This window comes from Podarcis melisellensis (assembly GCF_964234715.1).
Source record: "Podarcis melisellensis genome assembly, chromosome: 6".
Taxonomy (NCBI): Eukaryota; Metazoa; Chordata; class Lepidosauria; order Squamata; family Lacertidae; genus Podarcis; species Podarcis melisellensis.
In genome coordinates, this window is record NC_138538.1 from 50,505,710 (window position 1) to 50,518,994 (window position 13,285).

The window sequence follows — 13,285 nt, forward strand, 5'->3', positions numbered from 1 at the left end:
TAGAAGAATGCATGTTCAAATCCCACTTACACACACACACACACACACACACACACAACCACCAGCTCATTGGCTTCTGGTCAACTACTTCAGGCACAGTGACTCACTAACCACAGTTCATGGGCATGGGCAGAGTGACCCTGGCCATGGCTACCAACTAAAGTGCTTCACACTCAATGTAAATCCTGTTTCTAGGGGGAGAATGGCACCTATGTCCTTATACTATAACAATTATGGTCCTGTTCACTCATTATAATCCACAATGCAAAACAAAATCTAAAGTGCATTAGCTCTAGACTGAAACATCCATGTATTTGTGGTAGAAGCAAACAGGGTGTGGAGACAGCAATCAGGCACTCGTCCATCATGCCTAGATCCAAGTCTAGCCTAGTGCTGCTGCTAGGCCATGTCAAACCCTTTGAACAGTCATGTTCAAACAGTATATTATAGCAGTTTTGAAGCACACAATTAACATTTTTCTTCTCTGCTGTAATTCCATGTTTTTCAACTGTTTCTAAATTGCTGTTTTGTTAGAGCAAAGCCCTCTCCCAAACAGTCTGTCAACCCTGATTAAACAACAACAAATCTGAGCATTTACAAATTCACATTTTAAATCCACTTAAATCACAGCACTATCATAACTACAGAAATACAATGCAGTTTGCTTCTGCTTACCTGATGATAAACACATTTACTTGGGAATAACTATTCATTTCGTTGTAGAAAAAGGTTGTGTCTTTTTAATGTAAAAATAATAAAATGAACACCTGGAACCATGTATATGACTGCTGAGCTGCTTCCTGACTACAACATATATTTCAAAGTAAGAAGAAAGGAAGGATGCTATAGTGTCCAGTATCAGGCAGCTCAGTTGGTAGAGCATGAAACTCTTAAACTCAGGGTCATGGACTGCAGATTCCTGCACTGCAGAGGACTGGACTAGATGACCCTCGTGACCTCTTTCAACTCTACAATTCTATGATTCTAAGTTGGCCCATGTGCTGATGCTGGACCTGTTTGCTGCTGCCCTCATCGCACGCAGTTCTCTGGGTGGCCATTTAGGGGCCTCCTGGGCTGCCTCATTAAGCTATCAAGGAAGGGGAGGTAGAAGCCAGGCATCATACCTCAACGCACACCCAGCTGAGAATCCCTTCCTCAAGGACAATTACGTGCTGGATTTTAATTATCATTGGTATAAGATATTTATCTCTTTGAGCCACTTTGGAAGCCACTTTGTATCTCAAAGGTAGGGTAAAATAGATAAAAGTGACTTGTAGTTTATCAGGTTCAGAGTAGATATGAAGTCCTTGAAATACAAGAGGTCCTGCTTGTATCTGCAACAGCTAATTCCTACCTAGCTTCCAAAGATATCTCATTATGTTCCATAAGAAAAGACACAGATGCATTTAGAAATTATAACTATGGGGCACAAAACAAAAGAAAACTCATCCAAGGGCAAGCACATCCATAGCTTACGGTAAGAGTGCCTCTGAGTTCTAAATCAAATACCCCATCACCAAATGGGATCAGGTTACAGATACGACTGCAAGGGTGCATAACGGGTGGAAATGATGGGTTTGGATGATCTGAAAAAGAGCAGTCACATTCCACATTGATTTGCAATGCAGCAAATCAAATGGAAGCAAAACATCAAACGAGAGGTCATAAGATGCTATACAGTGGTACCTCGGGATGCGAACGGCATCTGTTCCGGAGCCCCGTTCGCATCCTGAAGCGAACGCAACCCGTGTCTGCGTGGGTCGCGTTTCGCCACTTCCGCGCATGTGCGTGACATCATTTTGACCGTCTGTGCATGCGCACGCAACAAAACCCAGAAGTAACATGCTCCATTACTTCCGGGTCACCACGGAGCGCAACCCGAAAATACTTAACTTGAAGCACATTTATCCCGAGGTATGACTGTACATTATCAGGTCTGTGCACATTCTATAAGTTAGATGTACACTGCAGTCCTGAATATGAGACAGATGTTGGCTCCAGATCTCAACTTTCTTTCTATTGTTAAATTTTCAGACTTCCTTGGGGCAGTGAAGTTCAAGCAGTACCTGCTGAAAGCTCAAAAATATGGGTTAAGTGGGTAGGGAAGACATGTACCACTCCTTAAACCTTGCCCGTAATTTCTGTTGTCAAACCCTGACCTATGCATTTCCAACCTCATTCCCTAACACCACAGCTATTGCTAGTTTTCTACAGGTTCAGTGGGAGCCCAAATTAAACACGGATTGTAAAAAAAAAAAGCCATGTTCAAATTATTGTCCATGGCTTCATAACACATGCATTTATAAAGATGTGGAAAATGCTGTCACTATGTGTGCCTCCCTTGCCTCAGCTCACCTTCTGTTCCACACCAATTCCATTTCAAGCATCCTGGCTTGCATTAAGGCAGAGTTATTAGTTACGTATATCTGAGCCAGAGAATTCTGGCTTAATGCTAAAAAACCAGGATAGCAAGCCAGATTCTTCAGTTTGGACATAACAGGGAACTCTGACTTAAAGAAAGTCAGAATCTTCACACGATGGCTGGTACATTATGGGAGGAGAGGAGGTGCAGTGGCCATGGAGGCATGAACCACAGCTTATGAAGCTATGGATAATCATCCAAACATAGCTAATATACACATACATGTGTAATCTACTTCTTATTGAATAAATATTATTTTAAAATACACACACCTTCATCCCTTTTATAATTGATGAACAGGATGAGCCTTGACTTTCTGCACCTGAAGAGAGGTAGGTGAGAAGTGGAAATGAGGCACCAAGCAGGATATTTGAAACACAGTGGTTAGGGAATGCAAAACTTCATTTGCACACACATCACGCCAGGCTGGAATTCATGCCTTGCTTCCTTGCCTCTGAACCCTGGATCTCTGTCCTTACATGTCAATGGCTCCTCAAGATCTCTGTGCACATAACACAGATTTCCAATCAGAGGCGTGTACTTGGCTCCTGGTCTATTGACACTGAAGCAAGAAGGGCTCAAGGTTAATTCCTTATCAATACCCTATTGTCAGCTCGTTAATCAAAGTGAGAGGTCAGAGGCAACTGAAGTGTGAAGACAGCAGAGAGATGGACACTAGCTCCAACACTTCCTAAAACCCATCTTTATCTTTCTCACTGTACTACAGTGGTACCTCGGGTTAAGAACTTACTTGTTCTGAAGGTCCACCTGAAACTGTTCTTAACCTGAGGTACCACTTTAGCTAATGGGGCCTCGCACTGTCGCCACCGTGAAATTTCTGTTCTCATCCTGAAGCAAAGTTCTTAACCCGAGGTACTATTTCTGGGTTAGCGGAATCTGTAACCTGAAGTGTCTATAACATGAAGCATCTGTAACCCCAGGTATCACTGTATCCCCAATTTGGGCACTTCAGGTTTTCCAACACATTTTGGTCCTGTGACACATCTACCAGCTCTACTAACACAGGTATTAAAATTAAGCTTGAGATTAGTGATCACATTAGCATAAATCCTAAGAAGGCTGGAAACCAGTCTGTACAGAATTGTACTTAAATCATAGTTCATGTTCTATCACTGATGTAGACTTACTATATAACTCTGGGGAACTTCCTGAATTTGTGCCTCAGTTTTCCAGTGATCAAATGGAAGAATATTGATTTATTCACAGCGTTGCAATGGGGTAAAAATAAAGCCCGTAGAACAATTAATATGCTATCTAACGAAGTACTAAAAGAATATATTGTTTCATGCCACCCTAATCTCCGAGCAGTGCAAGATTCCAGGGGTTTCAGGTAAGCACCTGTGTTTCCTTTTTGGAATGAGGCACAGTGGAGACTGGTATCTTTAGGATATATCGTTTATTTACACATATATACAACCTAAGCCTACAATGGAAGGGTTCACAGTATTGACACTCCATGCAGGTCTTGCTTTCCCATAGCTGCAGCCCTGGACAGACACCAGCCATGGTTCTGACTCTGCAGCTTGCTGACTTTTTTCAGATTATAACTTTTTCCCTCCAGCTCACATCACAGCCAACACTGAAAACCCAATCCTAAACATTACTCTATTTCAAACTCTGGCCTTTGTCTTTCTAACTAACTCAGAGCTGAAGGATGGCCCCCTCTCAAAAGCGTCTGGCACAAGGCCTCCTCTCCTTGACCATTACTTTCCCTTTGTTCTTGGTTAATGGTTAGTTTCCCAGGTGATTAACTCACAAGGAGACTGGCCTGGTTATCATAAAATATAATCTGAATCCAGGAGTTCAGTGCCTTCTATCCAGTTTAATACAGTGGTACCTCGGGTTAAGAACTTAATTCGTTCTGGAGGTCTGTTCTTAACCTGAAACTGTTCTTAACCTGAAGCAACACTTTAGCTAATGGGGCCTCCCACTGCTGCTGCACTGCCACTGCACAATTTCTGTTCTCATCCTGAAGCAAAGTTCTTAACCCGAGGTGCTATTTCTGGGTTAGTGGAGTGTGTAACCTGAAGCGTCTGTAACCCAAGGTACCACTGTACTGCAAACATTGATTAAATTCTAACAGTTACTGGATCTAGGAATTTAGGAGAGTATGGTACCCCTGAATTCTCCCATCCACAATTTCTTTTACCTTGTACCACTCTACCTTGATTATTTACTGGGGAATGACAATGCTCTTTGTAACCAAAGTTGCTGTGCAATATCACAAACGTTCATTCCATGCCAACCTTGATCGCACAATTATATTCTCTCCCTGAAATGTATGTTCTGTGGCCAGCATTTTTATTTCACTCTATAGCCAAAAGGGTACCTAGAATGACTTGCAAGTTCACTAGTAACCCTTGAAACAGCGCATTGACTAGTTTGCGTTCTATGTCTAATAACAACACAAAATAAAAGAACCTGGAGTAGACCTCATAAAACATAAAAAGCTCTGCTGGATCAGACCAAAGGTCCATCTAGTCTAGCATCTCCACCCCCCCAGTGGCACAACCAGATACCTCTGGGAAGCCCACAAGTAGGACATAAAAGCAACAGCCCTCTCTTGTCATTGCTCCCCAGCAACCAGCATTCACTGCCTCTGAATATGGAGCTTAAAAAACCCATGATAGATCTATCCTGCATGAATTTCTCCAGTTCCCCTTTAAATTCATCCAAACTAGTGCCATCCCCACATCCTGTAAATTGCATCCATTAGAAACAGTATTTTCTTTTGTCTATCCTGAATCTAGTGATCAATTTCACTAGACTATGAGTTCTAGTATTATAATTAAACCATATCCACTATCTGAACACTATTTTTGTGAAGACCTCTCTTTAGTCATTTAAAAAACAACAAAAAAAAGCATTGAAGTCCCAAACATTTTAGTCTTTCCTCATCTCTGATCATTTTGGTTGCCCTTTTCTGCCTTCACATTCAGGGTTTAGGAAATAGCATTATGAGTGATATGATCTCTTGAAGCACATTTCTCTGGGGCTACTTTCCCCCAACATAACATGTCCCTTAAGGTGTTTCACACAATTCAGGTGCTATATAAACCCAGTACAACCACCATTGCTAGGTTTGTGGACAAGGGAAGAGGAACAAGTGGACAGCATAAAGGTGCTGCATTAAGATCTTCCTAAGCTCTTTCCTCAGTTCTGTAGGTTTATTGTGCTAGCCAAAGGCCATGACAAAAACATGGGAACACAGGCAATTTCAATACAAAATATAAATCAGGCATCTGCTAAAACAAACAGAACCATCAATTCCTAGCAAGACTATAATCAGGGAGCACTCTGCTACTACACAAAGTGTATTCAGACTTAGACCTCTGAATCCCCATTACAGTTCACAGCTATTTTGTCCAATTCTTTCTTCCTAATCTTCCTTGCCGCCAACACAAAAAGGGCCACTTTATGAGTCACTAATGCATTGCAGTCACTCAGTAACCAGTGAACCCACTCCATCAGGGGAAGACTGCTTCCTTGAACAAACAAGGATTTTAGAAAGTGACTCCTTGGGTCTGTGTGTAAGGGGCAATATAACAAAAAATGAGTATCTTCTAATTGTGATTGCCCGCATATACATAGTCTATCTGCGTATGGAATATTGTGGTAATGACTACCCAACATTTGAAACTGCAACTCAATAAAGGCAGATCTTAATGGTACAGGCAGAAATATAGGCAAGGAACTGGCTCTGAAATGCTTTGTTTTCAGCAGAGGGAAATACGGGAAACATTTAGATGATTTAATCACTTGTAGGTCCCTTCTGGATTCTATCCAGTAGAACCAATCCCTTAGTTGGTGCTTATTCCATCTTCAGAATTTCATTCAGCTCCTGAAAACAAGAATCAAGGCTACATTGACTGTTTAATTTCCCCCCGTGTGTGTTCCCAGTTCTATATAATGCTCATTGTGTAAGAATGCAATTCTTCTCAGGCTTTAACACAGGTGTGGGGAACCTTTGGCCATTGTCCATGCTTGCTGGGGCCAACAGTTCTAGTTCAGCAACATCTAGAGGGATAAGTGCCCTGCACCCCTGCTTTAATTGCTGCTCCAATACCTTCCAAAGTTTCTGGACCACCCTGCTTCTTACAATTGAATGCCTCTCCCACACCAGTACAAGGCTTTTTCCTCAGCTTTATAACAACAAATTGATATAACAGGCAAATGAGGAAACATGAAATGAATTTTCTTAAATGGGGTTCTCTTGCAGACACAATGTGAAGTTGCTCTCTTCCAAAGTAATCCAAGCTGCATCAGCCTATTTTCCAAAGCAGAGTCAAAATTGTACCTAGTCTTCAGTGCACAAACATAGCATTTACTGCACCAGGTGCAGAGTACCATTCCTATTTACACAGACATACATGTCAGTTTTGTACTATAATTTATCTTTTTAGAGTCTGACAAAGATATTGTGCATATAGGCAATCTGTACAACTAAACAGTTCTGCAAGGACTTTTAGCTGTGCAATGAAATTTCCCTTCTACTCTCCTGCAAAACCTCTAAGACTATTCTGGGGATACCCTCAAACCTTCAGGAGATTGAAGAGTGAAGTTCCATTGGACAGCTAAAAGTCCTTGTGAACTGTTTAGTCGGATGCCACCTTGAAAAATTATTTACCTAATTACATATGTACTGGTGTTGAAAAATATGACTGATCAACGAGAGGACATCAAATATCAGCTTCTAAACTGATCCATCTGCAATGAAAATTATGATTCTCATGTACTCCGCTGAAGCATACCTAGAGACAAAATACTGGGCAGAAAAACTGAATATGGACTTTCCTCATCTTAAGTGTACAAACAATTCTCTTCCTACATTGCTGATAAATGGATGCTTTATTATCTATGCAAGTCAAAATAGTTCAAATGCAAAGGAAAAACAATGCAACTGTTAGATGAGCAAATGAAGCTTAGCTGCTGTTATGAAAAAGCTTAATAGTTTAATCAAAGGGCACTCTGATGCTATAAAAAAAGGAATCCTGACCCTTTTGCTGTTTTGACTTAGAACCACTAGAGAGCAGCAAGTCATACTTTCCTCCTTTACTCCCAAAAATCTATGCTACAACAGCTGGAGAAATTCCTTCTACAAAGAAAAAAGGATTTTTATCAGGGAGGGAAACCGGGACCTAAAGCCAACATCTCCATCAGCATACTTAAGCAGCCATTCAGAGCCCTTACTTCTGGTCTCAGGTGGTAGAACCTACACAAAGGCCACCACTAAAAGCCAAATATTATTGCAAGTTACTAATCTATTTTAGTCAATTTCACAGATGACACACCTGGGGTGATGGGGTGGTGAGGAGAGTAGCAACACAATATTATTTTTTTCAGAAGTCCTCTTTGTGTTGTTAACTCCTCAGGGAAACACTTGGCACCATCGTTGTCAGTTTTTAGGAACCCAGCTGAGACATTTTTATCTCCATAGGCTTTCGAGTTTTTGAGATAATACTTGTGTATTAATTTAGCCTCCACCGTAGTGCTCATCTTTTAGTTAGGTAAACAAGACTTGTCCTTTTTATTGTATTTGTGAATGAGAACTTTAGGGGGGTTTCTTTTTGCACCTTCTTTTTATTTTTATATTATATATTGATATTTTATATTCTTGTTAAGTTCCTTTGAGACGCCTTCTTTTATAAAACAACAAACTAATGGAATAACTAAACAACAACAACCTTTGCAGTAATTAGTTTAATTGCTGCTTATGTAGTGTTTTGTTTTTATCAGTGCTGCTTTCAGTTTTAGTCAGTCTAGAAGAAAGCCTGCTGCTATCTGATTTGGTTTTTATTTTTATTCACTGTGATATTTTCAAGATTTTTTATTGCTATCCTTTGGAAAATGAAAAGTGGAATATAAATGTTTAAATTTAAACAAACTCACTCAAGCTGTGGGAAGCTCGCAGAAGTTCAAGTTAAAGCAACTGTCAGTGCAAACAGCACAGACCACCATAGGCTCGATAATAACAAAAAAGTAGGACGCACCCATTATGTATCATATAAAATGATCCAGCCCAAATATCTCTGCAACACAGCACAATTTGTCCTATAATACAATTTAGCAAGATCTTCATAAGTTATCTTATTCTGTCCTCACAACAACCCTGTGAGGTAGGTTAGACAAAAATGTTGTGACTGACCCAAAGTTACACAGAGATTTTCACAGTTGAGGCTACAATCCTACACACATTTGTCTTAGTAACTTCAACAGGACTTAACTCCTATTTCAGGGCAAAAATGAACTGGTTTGCTCTGTAAGCACATGAACTAAAGTCCATCTGGTTGAAGTCCAAATCTGACATCCAGTGTATCAGAAAGAATAAGACATTAAAACACAACACCATGATGCCCATTTTGTATTATTCAGCATAAATGCATCTGCAAACATTAGAAAGCCCTATTTTTAATTAAAGGCTACAGAGTGATTCCTGGAATTAGATTTCAGTCTCTTTTTCTATAGGTGTGCAAATAGCTCAGTTCTTCCACTCTGTGACAATATTGTGGGAAAGCAGCAGTAAAATGAATTGCATTCAACAAAGGTGGCAATATAGGGTTTTTGTTATTAACAGATAAATTATGAATGCACTACCTGTAAAATCTATTTGAGAGAAGCCTTAAAATCTCCTAATACCACATCTGCAGCTAGGGCAACTGAGGGACTATTTATATTTAAGGCTTTAAACCCCTTATTCTTCAGGAGTCTCACTAAAGGTTTAGATCTAGTTGCCTATTATTTCTGAGTCACCTAGCTTGTTATCATCTTAAACACTTTAGCACATATCAAACAGCAACATGTTTTCTTCTCCAGTTATTTCCCCCAGTATACAGTTATGAACTGGGGGCAAAATACCCTGAGCTATTGACCCATTGATAGGGAAGACACATGGAAACTGACACCAAGATAGGTAAATCCACCCATTTGAAACATAGTAATTAGCTACAGCAGCTCGGCTAGAACTTCAGTCAATAACCTTCACTGTTTTAAGCATTTCTACAATGATCAAGTTAATGTAAAACTGATTAGATACTAGAAAACTTTCTAGCCACCTCTGTACTCACAAGACAAGACAGCAAAGAATGTTTCACCACCCCACCTCCGTACTGTTACCAAAGTTATAGCAAGTTTTCCTGGATCAATATGGAATAAAAGAGTGTGATTTCATAAATGCAAAAGACAGATCCAGAAAAGAGATAGGCACAACTTTAGACATGTCCTTTTAATTCTGTGTTATAGTCTATAGCTTAGTTGATAATATGAAGTCACTAGCCTGGCTTTAACTCACAAGAAGCCTCCTCCTATCCTCAGCTAAAAAGTACTTGTTCACAAGGCAAGTGTAAGAGAGAGAAAAGCAGCCCAGAGATGGTGGTGGGTCAACTACTTGCAGAGTTGTATACAGCAGCACAGAAAGGAACTGATTTTGCTTCACAAGGTGAGATTCTACATACATCAAAACATAAAATTTAATATCAGCCAGAGGTACATTTGAGAGCCGGTGCTTACTAAAATCTGAGAAACCAAACAGGAAGCTATGTAAGATTTCAAACAGTTAGGGACGGGCTTCAGCAACCAGTACAGGTCCTTGCTCCCCATGATCAGGAGAAGCAGGATAAAATACAGCAGACCCTTGGGTTACGTTATCTTCGGGTAACATAACTTTTGGGTTGCGAATGCGGCAAACCCAGAAGTGTATACTTCCGGATTTCGCTGCGCGCGCATGCACAAAAACGCTCTACGCACTTCATGCATGCGCAGAAGTGCTCTGCACACTGCACACAGAAGTGCTCTATCGCACTGTGTGTGTGCGCAGAAGCGGCGCCTCATGTTGCAGACTTTTCAGGGTACATAAGGACCCCCAGAACGAATTAAGTTCGTATCCAGAGGGTCCACTGTATACACTGTATATCAAATGAGTGTATGCAAATGTGTATACTTAAATAAAAGTTGCAGAATTTCGCTTTTCTTAGCTCGAAAGTGTGCATGTTTAAATGCACAGATAACACACAGCCTATTAGAGTACTTTCCAAAGCCCATGAGCCAAAGTCAAGAAGAATGAAGATATTGCAAAATGCATCAGTGTGGGTTTGCTCATATTTATCCTACAGTCCCACTCTCTGCTACTCAGCTATATGACAATTTCAGACATTCAGATTCTGAGAAATACTTTGGCTTGCATTAGTGAGAGGCAGCAACAGAATTTTATCAAAAGCAATGATGAACGGTTTAGAGTATAATATTAGTGGGAGAACAGGCAGATACTAATACCTTCACAACAGCCACCAAGTGAGCCTAAGTGCTCCCAATGCAATTATACATAAAGGAGGTGCAATGAGTTGTGTATAAGGTGGGATATGCTCGCAGGTGGCTGACATGATCAGTGTCCACAAAGTCCACAGCCTTAACAAGGACCTGATGCTGCTTCCGAGCCTCTATCATATTCTCCACATCACTTGCTTGAATAACAGAATCCGCCTTGGAGTAGAGGTATAGCTCAGGCCATCTAGAGAGTTGCTTCGACATGGCATCATAGTGGCTCTCATGTACAAAGCGGGTCACAGGATACAGTACCATCCGCCATGTCACCACCAGAACTGCAAATGTCAGTAAAAGGGCATACTTAACACATACATTGTATGACGATAGGACAACTGAGAGGGCACCAAGCGCACCCCGCAGATTCTTCCTGCCAGGAGCACTGTCAAACACAGTACCCACCACCCTTAGATGCTGGAACTGCTGGTGAGTGTGAAGAAGCTCCACAATGTAGCGGTACAGCATGACACCTCCATTGCTGAAGACATGAAAGAGCAGGGGCTTCGTCTCTACTTTGTAGTCAAAGAGGAGCTCCAGCAGCTTCTTTGCCAAGTTCTGCAAGGAATTTATACCCAAGGATTCTGAAAAGAAAACCAATCTCCAAGGAGCCGTATAGCGGATCACTACACATCCCTGTGAGGAATACACAAGTTTTAGTGTGTGCCATACAGTAAAAAGAACAAGAATTGGACAAGGTGTGCCAAGAGAAATATTCATATACTGCATATTTGAGAATTGCTCTCAATTTTCACTTCAGGAAATGGAAACATCTTAAAAGCAATACTCCTATATAGACTAGCAATTAGGTACATGTTAGGTTATCACAAAGGGTGAGTCCTGAGGAATGAGTAACAAACTAAATTACCTGCAGTGGACTACAGTGATGGGCAAATGAAGCTCTTTCATTTCAAGTCAGTGACTCATCCAAAAAAACCTTAACTCCAGTCACAAATCCCATACTTGTCAGCTGACATGCTTATAGCGTGTTTTATACCAGTGTTTGAGCAAGAGAGTGGAAAGGAATCCATTATAGCCAAAATGGCTTTAACAGCGGGGGGAGAGAGACAACTGCTCAGTCTCCCTGCCTTTAACATGGAAACCACATTTCAGTCTAAAACATCTATTATCAGAAAGAAATAAAGTGAACATCAGACAGGACCTCAGTTAATTTTCAGAATCTTTGAAGAGCTAAGCAATAAATACAAAATAGTAGGCTTTTGAATGTTCCCTAGAATACATTTTAAAGAGGATGCCAAGCAAACTTCTTAAGCTAAAGTTGCTACCAAAACCAAACACTTCAAATATTCCCAAGCTTTCTGTTAACATAAAAGAGTTGAAAAAGATCTCAATCAGGCAATATAGAAAATTCAACTTTGAAATCAGTCAAGCTACTCTCTGCGACTTATTATGCATGTATGTAATTTGTATACCACCCTTCATCTGAAGATCGCAGGGCAGTTCACAACAGAAAAATACAAAATACACAATAAAACAACAACAACCAAATAATCCCCCCTCCTATAACACACATTTTAAAAGCCATAGAATGTTAATCAGCCAAATGCCTGGTTGAAGAGAAACATTTTCACTTGGCACTAAAGTCTACTCTATGCAAGTCCTGGGAATGATCAGGTCAGGAAATTCTCACCCTAGAATTTTCACTTTTTGAGTAGTTCTTTTATACACAATGTTCAGGTGTGCCACATGCCACCCAAAGTACAAACCATCCAAGTGTTCTTGATGTATCTCTGGATTGCCCACGAATTGTTCTTTCTCTGAAGAACACTGCAATAACTGCAGTCAAGTAAGTTCACTACTCACCTCCTGAAGGTAGATGGTGCTGTATTTCTGCAGGTACCTATCCTTGCAGCCAGCCCACCCAAGCAGTATCACCACGGGCAGATTGCCTTTACTTCTCTTTGCAGCACCGGACTCTGAAAAAAAGAAAAGAAGATTAAATGTCTGTCTTAGTCTTAACGAAAGGATTACTGTGCCACCAGACACGCAAACTTTTGGGAGCTGCAGCCGCCTCCGCAGAACATCCCTGCACTTGTCAGGAGATTCCTGGGTAAGATGTGCGCGTGCGCGCCGATTATTTGCGATTAATTCATACTTCCAAAGGCGAAGCACGCACCTCGGCAATGGAAGCAGATTTCGCGGCCAAGCCAAAGGGAACGCTGCCTAAAATCAAACTCTTAAAAAAACAAAAAACAACCCGACCCCACGAAGACAGCCCTCGCCTATTTCCAGTTTCCACCTTCAGCACGTCGCTCGGACCTTCCTTTCCCTCTCCAACGGCCGCTCCGCGAGTCCCGCTCCAGCGAAACCTCCCAAACCCTCGCACACTCACCAGCATTTCTCTCCCGCGGCGTCGGGGGCAGCTCCACTACGCACCCCAACTCCTTGGACCCCATCCCTACGGCGGCTACCTCAGAACTGCCGCTTCCGCCTCAGCCCCACCGGAAATACCCGCCCTCTTCGAGTCGCCTGACGAATCAGGAGGAGCAGGCGAGAGCGCGCGCGGCC

At 41.3% G+C, this 13,285-nt stretch overlaps 1 protein-coding gene across 1 annotated transcript; it reads right to left on the reverse strand.

The window, feature by feature from the left end:
• Nucleotides 1-10,405: 10,405 nt before the first annotated feature.
• On the reverse strand, nt 10,406-13,282 carry TMEM53 (transmembrane protein 53). The gene is made up of 3 exons (XM_081914780.1): nt 13,110-13,282; nt 12,581-12,693; nt 10,406-11,392 (listed from the first exon to the last, which is right to left on the reverse strand). The coding sequence occupies exons 1-3, from the start codon at nt 13,171-13,173 to the stop codon at nt 10,736-10,738; spliced, it is 834 nt and encodes a 277-aa protein (XP_081770906.1). The 5' UTR covers nt 13,174-13,282; the 3' UTR covers nt 10,406-10,735.
• Between the last annotated feature and the right edge of the window lie 3 nt (nt 13,283-13,285).